Source organism: Garra rufa, chromosome 9 (assembly GCF_049309525.1).
Source record: "Garra rufa chromosome 9, GarRuf1.0, whole genome shotgun sequence".
Classification (NCBI taxonomy): domain Eukaryota; kingdom Metazoa; phylum Chordata; class Actinopteri; order Cypriniformes; family Cyprinidae; genus Garra; species Garra rufa.
This window is the reverse complement of record NC_133369.1, coordinates 33,831,701-33,850,206: the sequence shown is the minus strand read 5'-3', so window position 1 is coordinate 33,850,206 and position 18,506 is coordinate 33,831,701. Positions and strand designations below refer to the sequence as shown.

Sequence of the window (18,506 nt, the reverse complement as noted above, 5' to 3'; positions counted from 1 at the left end):
ATGGAAACTGTGATAAAAAATGGCAGGGAAATTCTATCATAGTGGATGTAGAGTACATATTACAACATCAAGACATTATGGTAGCACTGTTCAACCTATTTTATTCTAGAGAACACAGAACAAGCCTGCAACTGGCAAAACCCACAACCACAATTTTCTACTAAATTCAACAAAGCATGTAGGGGGAACATTAGACATGCGGTCACTTATCGGATGTGTGAGGCTAAGTGAAAACAGGTCATGGGGAGAGCAAAATCGTCAGCGATTCAGAGTATGATCATAAAAAAAATGCCCTGAGAGTGCAATTGTGCTCCAAGGCTTTTTTCACAATCAATGTGATGTGTGCAACCATGGGAGTCACGGAGAGCATTGCGGCAACCCAAAGCAGGCTCAACAGCCACTGTGATGTGAGATTTAGGTCAGGCAGTCAAAAGACAAGAAAGAAAGTAGCGCACGCATTGAGAGTATGTATCTACACATGGGTTGATGTCGTACTGTGAAATGTCGCTTACTTATTCACTCCCTGATCTCCCTAATGCATTAGAGCTGATTTAATCAGGTGAAATATATACCACTTACATTTCTTTGTATATCCCAGATATTTTTAAACATGTCTGGCTTTAATTTGAGGGGGGAAATCAAACAAATTTCAGACAGCATGGCAGCAACCTGCTCATGTATCCTGCCAATGTGACTTCTGCATTTTACGCAAATCATGAAAAAAAAACCTCACCTTCTGGGAAAACCTGTAAATATATACTATACTTACTGTAAATATAGCACTATACTTAAACTTACAGAGTTTGATAGATTTCTATTTTCCTTTGTTTTGCGTATAATACAAATTTCACAGCTAATGGGTAATACACAATCTTATTTTTCAATAAGATTTTATAAGGATTTCCATTATGCTCCAGCTGAGCTCAATTAAATAGGAGTCAAAAATGAAAGCAACTTTACTGTTGGCAGGTTAATAGTTTCTACTTAATCTGTTATGCTTAATTACCCATGACTATGTCTGTTAGTTTTTCCAAATGTGTTCCCTTTTCTTTCCATACATTGATTATTCCCTGCTGCTTCTTTTTCGCATTAACATGAATCATAGAAATGATGCTTTGAAGAGAGTGATTACATACTGCATAAGGTAAACAGAGACATATGGTCGCTGCAATCAGTACAAACAGAGCTGACTGGCTGGAACTTCCTCTAAAGTGTGATTTTTTGGGGGGCACAGGAAATTCATTTTCTGATACACATAGTGTAACAAAAATCCAGGTGTAGGATTGTAGAGGGTTTGTTTTAGAAATCCATAATAAAATAAGCACAATATTTTACTGTCACTTGCTCATTACTGTAGCAACAGAGCTTTCTCCCTTAACCAACCCAAACATTGTTTCTCGTCCCTGCTTTTTCCCCAGTTACCTTCCCCCTAGTTTCCAAACACTCACCAGCCCAGAGGCGAAGAAGACGGCCAACAGAGCCAGACAGGCACCCATCACAATGAGGAGCAGAAAAACAATAAGTGGGTGCTGCTGGCTCATAAGATAGTACGAATCATACAGCCAGTCTGGGGATCTCTGTATTCGGCCGCGCACACCTCCTCCTGTTAGGGAGCCCCTCTCCAGCAAGTAGCTCCTCTTACGCATGGCCTCCCTCCACATGGAGCTAGCGTTGTGTTCCTCTCTTTCGGGCGGTGGCTGGGGTTTGTGAGGGTCGCACTCCCCCTCACACAGGTCCTTCAAATGGAGCACTGATGCTCGGGCTGTGGTGCGCGGCCGGTACACCGGCAGGATGGCTTCCACTGTGGTGCGCAGCATCGCTCAGGCAACATGTTGAACTGCAGAATGTCAGAGTGAGAGCGAAAGGAAGCAGTGTGTGTGTGTGTGTGTGTGTGTGTGTGTGTGTGTGTGTGTGTGTGTGTGCGAGTATGTATGTGCGAGGGAGAGAAAGAGAGAGAGAAAGGGGGAGAGGGAGGGTCTGGATTGAGGCAAGGAGTGAAGGAGAAAGCAAATGTGAGTGAGGAAGACAGAGAGAAAGGGTAGACAGAAAGGGGTGGAAAGAGTTTCCTGTCAAGATGATGCACCGGGTTTCATTGGTACATCAAAAAATTTTCATCATTTACTGATTCTCAAGATGTTTCAGCCCTGCATTATTTTCTTTTTTCTGTGAAACACAAAATGAGTTCTAGAGTAGAAGCCTCCATTTTCCATACAAGGAAATTATTAGTAGTTCATGCCACCAAGCTCAAAAAAAGCACTGTAATAGTAGCCTGTTTTTCTGATTTGCTGGAACTTTCAAATCTAATATTTTGGGTGTGTTTGTCATGATCAAACAGCACACAAATGGTGTTATTGATGTCACACCTGGCACACAATATGTCTAAAGACAGTTTATCATTATAAAGCATGCAGCCATGTACACACTAAATGTGCATCAAATAAGACAATCCTAAGAGCAAGTTGGTCCATTAGGACAATGTCACAGCAAAGTGTGGCCAAAGTCTTGCAGGAGCTGGAATAGCTGAATATAAAAATATTGGGTAATTTTGTGCCTATTTGTTTTGGTACCATGAAGCACCATTCACTCAATGGCTGCAGATTTCTGAAGGCAATGTGGATTTGCAAGTGAGAGGAGGTAGGAGGGTACAAGAGCCAGTTGATGGTCTGTACACAAGCATCTGTGACTTGAACTTGAGCCACTTCCAACCAGTGAAGCAAGACAAAGAGAGGTGTAATAATCACTCGTGAGTTATTTACCAACACCATTCTGGATGATTTGCAGAGAATTGCTTTTACCATACATCAAGGCAGATCTAGGCAGAGTCTAGTCTAGAGATAGTCTAGAGATAACAAAAGCTTAGACAAGGAGTTGTACAGTCTGTTCAGACAGTAAATGGCTGATTTTTTTGATGTTGTATATAACTAGAAGATTACTGTAATGACGTCGGTGAACTCCAGCTGGTTGTCAGATATTGCTCCCATGTTCCTGGCTGTGTGCATATTTATATTTGAATTAAATATTTTTTGAATAATTATATTCAACATTGTTGTGAAGCAGCAAGAGTATAATTATAGTATAATATACTAAAAACTATTCTTATGAGCTCTTTTACATTAGAGGCATAGATTAAACTCTCTTGTATTTTCCATACAGTGCCTCCCCTTCTCCTTCCTCTCTACTACATCCACCCCCATCTCCCTAGACAGCTTCAAGATTCAGCTTTCTTCCAAATGTCAGGATAGCTTTCTTCCCTCGCCCTGCTTCTTTGTTTAGCCGTTAAGGTGGCTGTCAGATACTGGTGAGCTTTGCAACAAGTACAAGGGAAAGAATACCACACTGAAGTTGCAGTCAATAACCATTTGTTCTCCTTCTAAGACAACCTGCCATTTACAATCTTTAAAAAAGGCTCATTCTGAGACCCTCCAAATGGGCTCTGCTGGGGACAGAAAAATCATTGCAAATGATCAGCTTTCATGTCCACTGTTTAAGCACAGAAGCCCATAATCAGTTTAAGAGCTGGTAAACATACTGACTTCTCTATGTATGAGCTGAAAAATATGCTTTTTAAGAGAGAAATTCTATTTGGAAAAAAATAAGTCACCACAGATATTTCCTAAATCATTAAAATGCTGATTGGTTCTGTGGACTTTTTGAACTAGACTGCATGAAACCGTCTCGGGTTACTATTGTAACCTTAGTTCCCTGAGGGAATGAGACGCCGCGTCTAGAAACGCTATGGGGAACGCCATTGGCGGGCCGCACTCTGAATCATGTCTTGCAACCAATGAACGACGGGGGTGACGTCACAGGCGCGGTGACGTCACCGACCAGGAAGTATAAAGCACGTGCGTTTGACGCCCGCGGCAGCTCTAGCATGAAGCGAGCGCCGCAGGGGGCGGGAATTATGGTCCGAGACGCGCCGTCTCGTTCCCTCAGGGAACTAAGGTTACAATAGTAACCCGAGACGTTCCCTTCCGGGAACTCGAGCCGCGTCTAGAAACGCTATGGGGAACGAGACTGCCTACGTCCCCATAATTTCCGAACCCTGCGCAGAGTCTGTGCCAGCAGGTGGAAAGAAAAGAGCCTTTGTCTAGCATTCCGCGGACAAGAGGCCCTGTAGTCCTCGGCCCTTGGGCACACGAGGAATGGTAGTCTTCCTCTGTCTGGTCGCCAGCCAGAGCGAGAGGTACTCCGCGGCCCTCAGGCACACGCAGAGTCTTAGTCCTTTGTCTGGGAGTCAGCCAGAGCAAGAGGGACCGAATGACCACTGTCTAGCACTCGGCGGACAGATGGTGTGTGTAGTCCCCGGTCCGTAGACCCACGAGGACTGTGAGCTTGACCTCCAGGCTCCTCGGCCCTCGGGCACACGAGGAGGGGGTGATCCTTTGTCTGGGGGTTCAGCCAGAACAAGAGGGATCCAAGGCTCGGCCTGCACTACGCCAGGACGCGAGGGATAAAGCCATTGTCTAGAATTCCGCGGACAAGAGGGCACTGCCATCCCCGGCCCTCGGGCTCACGGGGAAGACAGTAGGGGCCTCTGCCTGGTAGCCAACCAGTGCATGAGGCACTCCTCGGCCTTATTTGAAGGCAGACGAGGAGTCTTAGTCCTTGGTCTAGGAAATTCCGGAACCAGAGGGACCGAATTACACTCGGTCTGGTAGCATCCTGCGCCAGAACACGAGGACAAGTAAGCCATTGTCTAGCATTCCGCGGACAAGAGGGCTGTATGGTTCTCGGCCCGCAGGCACACGAGAATAACGACCTCCGCCTGGTTCGCCAGCCAGTGCAGGAGGCACCCCTCGGCCCTCGGGCACACGAGGGGTCTTAGTCCTTTGTCTGGGGATTCAGCCAGGACAAGAAGGACTGAAAGCTCGGTCTGGTAACAGCATCAGAGCGCGAGAGTAAGGGCCTTTGTCTAGTTTTCCACGGACAACAGGCTAAGTATTTCTTTGTTTCTTTGCAGATCTCTTTAGTTTGGCGAAACTGACTTCTCTTCTTTCCGCAGAAAGAATGCGCCTTGAGAAGTCTCCTCCTGGCTAGGGAGGTGGCTGACTCTCTAGGCCTAGCGCACTAGGCCGAGAGCACAGCAGAGCCTGGAGTGGCTCTGAGGTCAAGCTCATAATACCTGACAAACGTCAGGGGCGAGGACCAACCCGCAGCATTGCAGATGTCCTGTATGGGGACACCTGCCGTCAGAGCTCTCGAGGCACTCATACCTCGAGTGGAGTGAGCCTTGAGTCCCAACGGAGAAGGGAGACCAGAGGACTCATAAGCAGTAGTTATGGCATCGATGATCCATCTACTAATAGTGGGCTTTGAAGCCGGGCTCCCCCTCCTAGGGGGGCCGTAACAGACGAACAGTTGCTCTGTTTTACGCCACATGGCAGCTCTGTGGACGTATGCGTCTAAAGCTCTGACAGGGCACATGCAATTTAACCCTCTGGGGCCTGAGGTGTTTTGGGGCCCTGAAGAAGTTTTGACATGCCCTGACATTTGTGCTTTTTTCAGTATCTTAAAAACATATGAATGGTTAAAGTCAGATTACATTGTAATCAGCACATATTGGGCTACAATAATATGCAAGCAACATTAATGTGCATGTTTGTGTTTTTGAGAAAACTATGTTTATGCGTGGTTATTGAAAATCTAAAGTTTTGAAGTCACTGAAATAAGGCCATGAAGCACATACAGGACATTTCTTTACAAGACTTTAGATAATTGGATGTCGTAGGCTAGAATTTTTTCAACCAAATGATGTGAAAATCATCTCGTTCACTCGTTCAGAGAAAACAATATATTGATTTAAATTTTATAAAACATGTTTTGTGATCGAAAGGGATTATTCATAGGTGTGGCAATGGCCCATGAATATTTAGCAATTCACACCTGAAAGACAAAAGGGCCCTCCCTAATGGCCCCATCAATGATGACTGAAACAATGTGAGAAGATTCAGAGAATGGAGTTTTAGATTATTTTTATTTTATTTACTATCACTGTATAAACAAAACATACATAATGAAGGTCAAAGACACATTATTGAGCTCCCTCATCTTACCACACAGATGTGCACAGACTTTGTGGCATTTCTGAAAACTTTTTCTGAATTCTGTTCAACAAATGAAACAAATCTTACCTGCTATTTTGTGTGCCCTTAAAAAAATACAAAAAAGTCAAAAACTTGTTTTACACTAGAATATCAGTGTAGTTGAACATCTCAAGTTTCTAGTGCTCTCAGAGGAAAACAGTTTGAAGGGACTCAAGGGAAAGAGGGCAGGATTCATCTTTTGAGCAGGTTTGAGATCACTACAAAAACAAAACAAACCAAAAATCATATCAGGATCATCTGTCAGAATACAGTCTATACTCTAGAATTTGTACTAATGTAAAAAAAGGACATGTAATATCTAAGAAACTAATAATTATCGTTTAGCACTATATTACTAATAAACGTGATGTAAACACACATTCAGTGTAAGCACTCATATTACTTTTACACTGTTATACAATAAAATAAATAAATAAAGTATGATTCTACATTCATAAAGATATCGTCATAAATGCATCTCACAGTCATAATCACATCGTTTTTCTAGAACATTATAAATATCCTGCCATTGTAAGAGATGCAATGCAATCAAACGTACTTCATAATGTTTCACTTGATAAAGTCAGGAATTTTAGTTTGGAATAAGTCTAACTAGTAAAATGTGTACATGTTTTGTCAAAGTAAATAACAGCGAAAGCTAGTAGGAAAATGAAAGTAAGACTTACTCATGTAAATGTCTCCTCCTGCTGGGTTTGCGTCGCATCGCGTCCTTCTTAGGATTGAGGTACATATAAGTCTTATTCCTCACAGCATGTCTTCATTCAGTAACAAACTGTAACCAAGATGAACTTGAAGTCATGTTGCTTTGTTGCGGTGATGTGGGAGTTTCCTCGCGTACAGATACTCCGGTCCTTGCAGCGCTAGTAGCACATGGCTAATTTGCATGGCAAAAGATTTCGCGATAGTGGGCGCGGTCACATTAGAGATAATTAGTTGGAAATGGATAGACTAGACATCTCCTTGGTTTCATATAGATTAATTTATCACAGATTATTTGTTTTTGATAAACTTACTTTGTTTAAAAGCATAAATCTCAAGCTTTCAGTAGATACCACTTTTATGTTTGTGTGCTAAATATTCACCGAGTTTGAATGATTTAAGTGACGCATTTCTAAAAGCAGTTCACGGAGACAGAGAAAACAGAAATCACCCTGTTTGTTTTCTTTATTCTAAATAAAAAAACACAACTTTCTGCTGTTCTTTTGAGTGTGCCCAAATAAAAGTACACAGTTTCCATTGATGTATATCTCTAATGTGTATGACTTAAACCGACAGAGCATTTTTAGTGTCTTTTGCGCTGATCTTAAAAAAAGTAGGTTGGTCACGCCGGCGTGACCGTCGGCCCCAGGGGGTTAACTTCCTGTGACTCTGCTCCACGTATGGAGGAGGATAAAACGCCTGCAGCGTTATTGGCTGCGGTGCTAGGGAGGGGACCTTCGGGACGTACCCGACCCTGGGATACAGAAAGGCCTTGGCCATCCCTGGGGCAAACTCTAAATGAGACGGGGCCACTGACAGGGCCTGCAGGTCGCCTACTCTCTTGAGGGAGGTGAGTGCTAACAGAAGCGCTGTTTTTATTGTGAGGATGTGATCTGTAGACTCCTCTATGGGCTCAAATGGGGGCTCACATAGAGCTTCTAGCACCACAGTGAGGTCCCACGCGGGGACCCTGGGTGTCACTCGAGGCCTCAACCTGAGCGCACCGCGGAGGAACCGTATGACCAAGGGCTCTCTGCCCACTGAGAGGCCACCTAGAGGGGCGTGGTTGGCACTTATAGCCGCCACGTAAACCTTCAAGGTGGAGTGAGCTAGCCCTGCGGAAAGGCGAGACTGTAGGAACTCCAGAACTGTACCGACCGGGCAGTTGACTGGGTCTAAGTGGCGCTCGCGGCACCATCTCGCAAACAAGTTCCACTTGAGGCCATACAGTTTCCTTGTAGAGGGAGCTCTGGATTGGAGAAGGGTCTCAACCACCTCAGTAGGGAGACCCGCTCCTATGAGTTGCGCCCCCTCAGGGGCCACACCCATAACCTCAACTTCTCTGGGTGGGGGTGGCAGACTGCGACAGGAGGTCCCTCCTGACGTGAATCTCCCATGGAGAGCCGTCGAGGAGAGATACCAGGTCCGAGGACCAAACTCGTGCCGGCCAGCGCGGGGCTACTAGTAGCAGCCGCACTTGAAACCGATGGACCCATTCCAGAACTCCCGGGAGCAGAGCGATCGGGAGAAAGGCGTACAGACGCAGCCTCGGCCACGTCTGTGCCATGGCGTCCAGCCCCAGTGGAGCTGGAGGAACTAGAGAGTACCAGAGGGGACAGTGCGATATCTCTCGAGTCGCAAACAGGTCCACCTGTGCCTGGCCAAACATTCTCCAGATCTGCTTCACCACCTCTGGGTGAAGCATCCATTCCCCGGGCCTTGGCCCCTGCCTCGACAGGACGTCTGCTCCCACATTCAGATGTCCAGGAATGTGGACTGCTCTCAGGGAGAGGAGTTTTCCTTGAGACCACAGGAGGATCCGGTACGCCAGCTTGAATAAGGGGCGTGAGCGGATCCCTCCTTGATGGTTTATGTAATAAACTACCGCGGTGCTGTCTGTACGGACCAGCACGTGACGGTTTCTTAGGTCTGGTAGAAAACTCCTCAGGGCCTGGAACACCGCCAGCATCTCTAGGCGATTTATGTGCCATGAGAGGTGGTGAGGGCTCCACAGGCCTTGGGCTGAGCGGCCACTCATGACTGCTCCCCATCCGGTAAGGGACGCATCTGTCGCTAGCGTGACGCGGCGGCATGGCATCCCCAAGACCGGTCCCTGAGAGAGAAACCAGGGTTTCTTCCACATGACTAAGGCACGTAGGCAGCGCCGCGTGACCTTGATCTTGCGGAATGGGTTTCCCCTTGGGGAGAACCCCCTGGTTTTGAGCCACCACTGTAGTGGTCTCATATGCAGCAGTCCAAAAGGTATCACGTTGGAAGCAGCTGCCATAAGACCTAACAGTACTTGGAACTGTTTGACAGTGAGTGACTGGCCTAGCTTGACCGCATTTACTGCAGTGAGTATGGACTCGATCCGAGCAGGTGACAATCGTGCCCGCATCGTGGATGAATACCCATACCACGCCCAGATAAGTAGTCCTCTGTAATGGAGAGAGGACGCTCTTCTTGGCGTTGAGTCTCAACCCCAAACTCTGCATGTGAGCGAGAACAACACCTCGATGCTGAACCGCTAACTGCTCTGAACTGGCTAGGATCAGCCAGTCGTCTATATAATTGAGTATGCGGATGCCCTGGAGTCGCAGTGGAGCCAGCGCAGCATCCACACACTTCGTGAAAGTTCGGGGTGAGAGAGCTAGCTCGAAAGGAAGTACTCTGTATTGGTAAGCTTTGCCCCTGAAAGCGAACCTGAGAAACTTCCTGTGCTGAAGAAGAATGGAGACGTGAAAATAAGCGTCTTTTAGATCTATCGTGACGAACCAGTCCTCGGACCTGATTTGTGACACGACCTGTCTGACAGTGAGTATCTTGAACTTCAGTTTTCTGACTGAGTGGTTTAGAAGCCTGAGATCTAAGATGGGCCGAAGCCCCCCATCCTTCTTCGGAACAATGAAGTACCGGCTGTAGAACCCGGATTCCCTGTCTTGAGGAGGGACCACCTCGATGGCCTCCTTCCTCAGAAGAGTTTCTACTTCTTGTTCCATTACCAGACCCTGCTCGGGGCTTACTAAGGTTGGAAATACCCCGCTGAAAGGTGGCGGCTTGGCGCCAAACTGGATAGCATAACCTTTCTCTACAGTACGCAGGACCCACTTTGAAACATTTGGCAGTAGTTTCCACGCTGCCAGAAAGTCTACTAAGGGTACCAGCCTCTCGAGGCTGGTGTCTGGATTTACTCGAGGAACTGACTCGGAGACCTGTAACAGCGAGCTGGCAGGACGCTCCTGAGCTAGCTCCTCTGAGGACCCCCGCAGGGGTTGCGAACTCTCCAGGGCCGCTACGTTTCCGGGCGGAACAGCTAGAGGGTGTTCGCGGGAGATTGCCGTGCCCTGTAATATTGGCAGGGTTAGCTGACTCATCTCTTGAGGGCCACGAGGGGGTTTGAAACCCGCACCTGGGGGTACGGTGCAAACCCGCTCGCGAGGGGCTGCCCTCAACGTGCCCTGAGCCACAACCGTCAGGGCCGTTTAGCCGAGGACTTCTTCGACTGAAGGACGACCCTCAGGTCGGGCCTTCTGTCGGGAGCCCTCGGCTTAGAGCGTCGCCGTCCCCGCCCTCTAGGCTGGGCCGGAGGGGTACGGGTGGCAACGCTCTTTTTCTGTGCCTCACGGTACGAGGAGCTCGTACACGGCTGGGGCTGCTCCCGTCCAGCAGCCCCAGAGGAGTAGACACGGCGAGGGAGGAAGGTCCTGAACGCTGCAGCCTGTCTACGGGCCTCCTGGTGCCTGGCGACAACTGTGTCGACCGAGGCACCGAAGAGGCCGGACGGCTGCAAAGGGGCGTCCAGGAAAGTGACCCTGTCCTTCTCTTTGACTTCGGACAGGGTCAGCCAGAGATGCCTCTCCGCTGCCACCAGGGCTGCCATCGACCGGCCCACTGCACGGGCGGTCTCCTTAGTGGCGCGGAGAGCGAGATCTGCAGTACGTTGCATCTCTGACACATTCACTTCCTCACCATCGCTCAACTCCTTCAGCAGGTCGGCTTGATAGGCTTGTAGCACTGCCATGGTGTGAAGGCAAGCGCCAGCCTGACCTGCTGCCGTGTACGCCTTGCCCATTAAGCCTGATGTAACTTTTAATGGCTTTGTGGGCAAGGGCGGAGCCTTCAGGGACGATGCCGAGCCGGGGGACAGATAGCCCGCAAGCGTCTGCTCAACCCGTGGCATCGTCCTATATCCGCACTCCTCCGCGCCCGCGATATTTCCATAATTCTCAGCGGGGTTGAATAGGTGGAAGGAGTACGGCTTCTTCCACGATCTAGAGAGTTCTTTATGTAGATCGGGGAAGAAGGGAAGGCTCCGCTTAGGAGGTGCTGACTGTGTCCGCAGGAAGCCTTCATCTAACGCGCTTCGCTGCGGCTCATATGCTCTACGGCTTTCTTCCGCGGGCCAAGCGATGTTGAGCTTGGCCACAGCGTTTGTCAGCACCTCTAATAGCTCCTCGTAGTGAGGCGATCGGGGCGGCGGTTGTGGCTCACTATCCGGAGCTGCAAGTTCGACCTCCTCGGAGGAAGACAACAAGAGCTCCGGGATCAACTCTGGAGGGGAAGAAACCGCAGTGCGGGCTTCCGCGTCCAAGAGAAGATCGCTCGACTGGCTGAGTGAGGGCGGAGATAGGGGTTCACCCGTCTCCATTCCCTCCAGCAGATCGAGCTGCGAACCCCACGAGTGCAGCTGCCGCTCCGCCTCGGCGGAAGCGGGGCCACTCCCGCGGGGAACGCTGGTGAAAGCCCCCTCCTCGAAGAAGGCTTTCCGGGAGCGAAGCACGCGCACCGGCAATCGGTCACAGTGCGCACAGCCAGCCTTTTCGAGGGCTGACTGAGCGTGCTCCGCTCCCAAGCAGACCACGCATAGGCTGTGTGTATCCCCACCAACAATGTAGCGTTGGCAAGGCTATGCGGGCGCTGAACCGCCACCGCTTTTCTTAGTTGCTTAGATGCCATTTACTCAAATAAAAGTGTACCAAACTGGGCACAAAAACAGCAAATGGCATAGACAGACACAGACACAGAGCGCTCTCGCTGAATGACAAAAGCTGCCGCGGGCGTCAAACGCACGTGCTTTATACTTCCTGGTCGGTGACGTCACCGCACCTGTGACGTCACCCCCGTCGTTCATTGGTTGCAAGACATGATTCAGAGTGCGGCCCGCCAATGGCGTTCCCCATAGCGTTTCTAGACGCGGCTCGAGTTCCCGGAAGGGAACTATAACATTAATAGCCTAAAGCATGAAGCTGCATTTTATTTCCCTATTTAAGACAGGGGACCGAGGATACTTTTTTCACTGACTACCTTAGAAACTTTTATAAGGATTAAAAGTGAAACATCCTTTTGAGAACAAACCTGGATAAAGACGTAAGGACTTTTGGGAATAAAACGAAGAGATTGTTGCATTCCTGTGAAGTATTCATAGAATATAATTTAAATAAAATAAATAAAAATAATTTTACAGAAAATAATGTCTCAGTTTATGTATGTAACCCTGGTTCCCCTTCACATGGGAACTCGCCTGAGAGACCAATCACCTCTGAGCTTTACAGAAAAGGCCAATGGGAATTGGCGAGTGGAGTTTGTACGCAACGGCACTCCCCCTACATACGGGTATATAAGAGGGCGGCGTACAACCACTCATTCAGATTTTCGCTTCGGAGCCTCGCTTGCTACGAGCATTACTACTACTATTCATTCACAAAAAGAGCTGAAGACACTTCATTCATAAAACCGAGAAGCTCAACTCGCTGCTGACAAGCCCGCTATTCTAAAAAGAAGTACATCAAAGAAGCCAACAGCGCGATCCTGCGAGCCGGCTGCTCTTCATTTTGCAGCCAACTTTTTGCACACCAGCGAGCCCACTGAGTGCACAGTTGTGCCGCGGTTCCTCTCTGGGCAAACCGGGATCTAAAAGAGCAAATTTCTCACGGTCATTGAGAGACATCTTCCCGGAGAGCAATTTTCTACACCTCTGGGCTTCACGCCCTGTGGTCTGTTCCTGAGCGACGCATTGCCTCCTCGGACTCGGACCCGGGGCTTAACTTCAGTTACCCAATTCAGTTTGCCAGGCATCAACACAGGGACGTGGTGCTACAACACCTCGGCCATTTGGGCCTTCGGGTCAACCGAGAGAAGAGCAAACTCTCCCCTGTGCAGAGGATCTCTTTTCTCGGCATGGAGCTGGACTCGGTCAACATGTCAGCTTGCCTTACTGACGAGCGCATTCAGTCGATGCTGAATTGTCTGCAACTCTTCAGACACAAGACAGCGGTTCCTCTCAAAACTTTTCAGAGGCTCCTGGGGCATATGGCAGCCGCAGTTACGCCGCTGGGCTTGCTTCACATGAGACAGCTTCAGTGTTGGCTACACGATCGAATCCCGAGATGGGCATGGCACAGCGGTACTCTCCGGATTGGCGTTTCCCAGGAGTGTCGCCGCCTATTCAGTCCATGGACGGACCCTGTGTTTCTACGGGCAGGTGTCCAGGCACGTTGTAATTCACACGGATGCCTTCACCACGGGTTGGGGTGCTGTATGCAACGGGCAAGCAGCCTCGGGCTCCTGGACAGAACCTAGCTGTACTCCTTGCGCTGCGTCGTTTTCTTCCGGTGCTGCGCCACAAGCATGTTTTTGTCCGTACAAACAACACTGTGACCGTTGCATACATCAACCGCCAGGGTGGTCTACGCTCCCGTCGCATGTCGCAACTCGCCCGTCATCTGCTCCTGTGGAGTTAGACGTGGCTCAAATCGCTGAATGCCGTTCATATTTCAGGAGAACTCAACCGTGCAGCCGATCAGCTCTCACGGCAGTCCACCCTTCCTGGAGAATGGCGACTCCACCCCCAGACAGTCCAGCTAATTTGGAGTCAATTCGGAGAGGCCCAGATATATCTGTTTGCCTCCTGGGAATCCTCCCATTGCCAGCTCTATTACTCCCTCAGCAAGGCTCCCCTCAGCAGGGACGCCCTGGCACACAGCTGGCCTCCGGGGCCCAAGTACGCCTTTCCCCCTGTGAGCCTCCTTGCACAGACCCTGTGCAAGATCAGGGAGGACAGGGAGCAGGTCCTGCTGGTTGCGCCGTATTGGGCCACCCGGACCTGGTCTGCCAACCTTGTTCTTCTCGCGGCAGCCCCTCCCTGGAAAAACCCCTTGAGGTAGGACCTTCTTTCTCAGGGGATGGGCACAATTTGGCACAATTTTAGGTCGTGCTGTACGCTGAGCTATGGCCCGTGGAACCTACATGTGTGGCTTCTGGAAGGGACACAGTAGACCTCTCCGGCCTTCCTCAGGCCGTGGTAGATACTATCACTCAGTCTACAGCCCCCTCCACGAGGCAGGCCTACGCACTGAGGTCGGGTCTGTTCGTTGACTGGTGTGCCTCTCAAGCGGAGTATCCACAGAATTTGGGCCAGCTGACTCTCATGTCATTCTAAGACCTCAGCCCGGCTATGTGCCCAAGGTTCCCACTACCCCCTTTCATGATCAAGTGGTGAACCTGCAAGCTCTGCCCCCAGAGGAGGCAGACCCGGCCTTAGCGTTGCTGTGTCCCGTCCGTGCCTTACGATTGTACGTGGACCGCACCCGGAGCTTCAGACGCTCTGAGCAGCTCTTTGTTTGCTACGAAGGACAGCAGAAGGGGAATGCTGTCTCCAAGCAGAGGTTGGCCCATTGAGTGGTAGATGCCATCTCCCTGGCATATGAAAGCCATGGGGAGCCGTGTCCCCTAGGAGTTCGAGCTCACTCCACTCGTGGTGTTGCCTCCTCCTATGCACTGGCACACGGCGCCTCGCTAGCAGACATCTGTAGGGCTGCGGGATTGGCGACACCTAATACCTTCGCCAAATTTTAGAATCTCCGCATTGAGCCCGTGTCCTCCCGTAATTGGCGGGAGGCCGGTTGGGGTGTCGGCTTGCTGCGCCATTCCCACGTGATCCGTGCGCCATTTTTCCCAGATTGTTCCCCCCAGTGAACCCTGGGTCCTCCATGCCCTGCAGTCAGGACTAGATGCGGAGTAGTCCGTGACTGTGCTCCGGCTGGGTCTCCTTCGCCCAGTAGGTTGTGGCAACATGTCTTAGTATTTTTTCCACGGTGAGCCAAAAGGCCGCGTTTCCCCTCTTATATCTACAACCAGATAGATATAATTCATTGTTCTATTCCCACATGTCTAAACTACATGTGCTCCGCCCCCCCAACAGCTGCTTCAGTACAACTGGCATCCATGGTGGGCCCCCTCTACTGGGCCGCAGGGTGTTGGGAAGGTTACGTATGACTCCATTTGTCTGACACGCCAGCCTGTCAGCATTTGGGTTGATGCGTAACGCGGCCTTAGTTCTGTGGCCTTTTCCTTGGGTCTGTTCCCATATGTAACGTCGTAGTGAAACGACTGAAGGGGAACGTCTAGGTTGCGTACGTAACCCTCGTTCCCTGAAAGAGGGAACGGAGACGTTACATCCCCTCGCCACAGCCCTAGGTCGCACTGTACGCTGAGCTACAGCTCGGCTCCTCAGCAAAAACCTGAATGAGTGGTTGTACACCGCCCTCTTATATACCGGTATGTAGGGGGAGTGGCGTTGCGTACAAACTCCACTCGCCAATTCCCATTGGCCTTTTCTGTAAAGCTAAAAGGTGACTGGTCTCTCAGGCGAGTTCCCATATGTAACGTCTCTGTTCCCTCCTTCAGGGAACAAGGGTTATGTACGTAACCTAGACGTTCCCTTAGATAGGGAATGAGACACCACGTCCTTTAGGAGGCGCTAGGCGAACGCCGTCAGCGTGACTCAAGTCTGAAGAGTACATACAAAAACAACAATGAAATTGGCCGGCGACAGCGTCTCTACCAGTATAAGTATAAAGGGGCACCATTAGAACACAACATTCGCTTCTTCATCTGAAGCTTACGCCTGAAGCATGGCAAAGAGACTAGAGGATGCGGTGTCTCATCCACAATCTAAGGTAACCAGCGTTACATATGTAACCTGAAACATTATTTTCTGTAATTTTTTTTTTTTTACAGTGTATATATACTGTGCATTTGTGGTCTGCTCTCTCGATTTAATTAAAATTATATTCTATGAATACAGGAATGCAACAATCTCTTGGTTTTCTTCCCAAAAGTCCTTACGTCTTTTTCCAGGTTTGTTCTCAAAAGGAGGTTTCACTTTTAATCCTTATAAAAGATTCTAAGGTAGGTAAGTACAATATTTGTTTTTTATCTGTCAAAGTGACTGAACTCAAAAATATTATCACTCAGTGTTAATGTTAATTAATATTTTAGATTTTTGATTAACGTGTATCATATGTTAAATATGTTAAATAATAAACATTGATATTTAATATGTTCGAAATATTTTGGGGGTTATTCTTAGTATGTTGAAAGTAGTACGTAATAGAGGGAACTCGAACCGCGTCCTCTAGGGGACGCTAGGGGAACAGATATACCCACTAAGTAACAATTCCTTGAATTCTAGGAAATTGCCCCTAGGACGTAGTGACGACTGTCGGTGACATTATCCCCCTTGGCCAAGGCCCGAGCTGCTACTCCACTTACCTGTATGGGGTCCGAAGGCCCTGGGGTAGAGCTCAGGCTTGGAATCAAGGAGATTCCTTTAGGGGAATATGGCTGAGTATCTAGGAGATCCAGACCAGCCTGTCACATAGGAGCCACTGTCTAGCTCTGAAAGAATCCATTCCCTCAGGAACCGATTCACAGAACCAAGGAAGCAGTTTTCTGTGAACTCCTACTCGGAACCATTCTCTAAGGTGCACACTTACCACCTATGTGGATTTTAGAAAGTGCCCAGAGCTTGGTTCGCACTTAACACAGCATGGATTTGAGAAAGGTGTGCCAGAGAGGTCACACTCGAAGGGCTCCAACAGCTGTGCCAAGGAGCTGAATTGACCATCTTTTGGTTGTGGATATGGAGGAGGACAGGCTACTAACCTCGAGAGACAGGGAGGAAAACCTGACCTGCCAGGAGGTGGCACTCTATAGGGAACCCTTCCGCAGAGAGGGGGATTAAAGAAGGAGTCATGAAGCCTGCGAAATGAGAATCAACCCATAGAAAATAACTGTACAGTAACAGCCATCTCCCTTGCCCTCGGCCTAAGGGAGCCATAACCAACCCTAAGTGGCTACGCCCTGGCCAGACTCGTTTTTTTTTTTTTTTATCTGCCAGAGCAAAAAGCCTAGGAAATGTCACTCCTCAGAGACAACACCTCAGAGGGTTTCGCAAAAACCCTTACATGAAGTCCACTCTGCAGAGGGGAAAAAAGGTTTAATACACTTAGAGCGGGCTGGAGGGCGGATTCTCATAAAGGTCTAGCAAAACTATCAGGGGCGTTCTTGAAAGGACTCAAGTCCTACATTTTGAAACTGAAAAAGAGACCTGGTAGGAGGTTCCGAAAGGACCTAGGCAGGCGAAGGCAGATCCAGCAGGGAAGCAGAGCCAAAACCATAGCCAGTAGACCAGAGGGAGGAGATACTCACTGAGGACCTACTCAGAAAAATATAAACACAACAAACAGGTCCCAAATAACACCCATTGTACTCACCCATTGTAGTACCTGCATGTGATCCAAAGCAGGATTAGAAACCCGTAGCTTAGTTCCGGATCATCAGTAAAGGCAGCTTCTGTGGAATAGAAGCTAACCAAAAACATTATGGGTCCAGTAAGAGAGAAGAAAAGCTCTCACCTGGCCTCAGTCAGGTGAGCTGATGGTAGGAACAGTGGAATTAAAGAAGGGCGAAGTAAACTACCCCCAAGAGAAGAGAGAGAGATGTTATTTCTCTTTAGTTTTATTTTGATCCAGACGAGGTTCTTGTTTACCGCCCTTCGCCCCACGGCATTTCCTAGAGCCACCCGCGGGTGGAGGAGGAGCGCAGGTCGCAACAGTCAAGTCAAGTCAAGTCACCTTTATTTATATAGCGCCTTTTACAATACAGATTGTGTCAAAGCAACTGCACAGTATTTAAACAGCACAATAGTGTGTAAGTAACGCATTATTGTAACAATCAATTTTCAGTTAAAGGCAGTTCATCAATGAATTCAGTGATATCATCGTCAGTTCAGTTCAAATAGTATACGATATCGCTGGAAAGCGTCCCCAACTAAGCAAGCCAGAGGCGACAGCGGCAAGGAACCAAAACTCCACAGGTGACAGAGATGGAGAAAAAAACCTTGGGAGAAACCAGGCTCAGTCGGGGGACCAGTTCTCCTCTGGCCAGACCAACAACAGTTTGTACCAATGTCTGATTGTAGAGAACTCATCAGGATCCTGTGGTGTAGCGCCGATGGCCGTCAAGGTTGGCAAGGTCTTTATTGATGGTCCGCCTTGGAGCTCATCTGGTTGACATCCACGGCTATTGAAGTCATCTCCAGGTGGTGATCCATGATCTAAGCTGGGTACGGACTGGATCCGGGGGACTGGAGTGACCATCTGATCCGGATACAGGCTGGGTCTGGTGGCTACGGTGACCTTGGAATAAGAATGAAACAGACTAATATTAGCGTAGATGCCATTCTTTTTACGATGCAACGAGTGCATCAGATGTTATGGAAGGTGTTTTCGGTTCCGGTTGACCTAATTAATGCAGCCTAACAATCCTTTAACGGATTTGAATTATAGAAATGTGTTAATGATTTTATGTGTAAGCCAGGTTAAAGAGATGTGTCTTTAATCTAGATTTAAACTGACA

The 18,506-nt window shown here is 48.8% G+C and overlaps 1 protein-coding gene across 1 annotated transcript in view; it reads right to left on the bottom strand.

Moving 5' to 3' along the window:
• adcy2a (adenylate cyclase 2a) overlaps positions 1-1,823 on the bottom strand; it is a 296,259-nt gene extending 294,436 nt beyond the window's left edge. Inside the window, 1 exon segment of the mRNA XM_073847836.1 lies at positions 1,449-1,823. Within this exon segment, the coding sequence (XP_073703937.1) occupies positions 1,449-1,817 (369 nt within the window). The 5' untranslated portion in view covers positions 1,818-1,823.
• Positions 1,824-18,506: the final 16,683 nt, after the last annotated feature.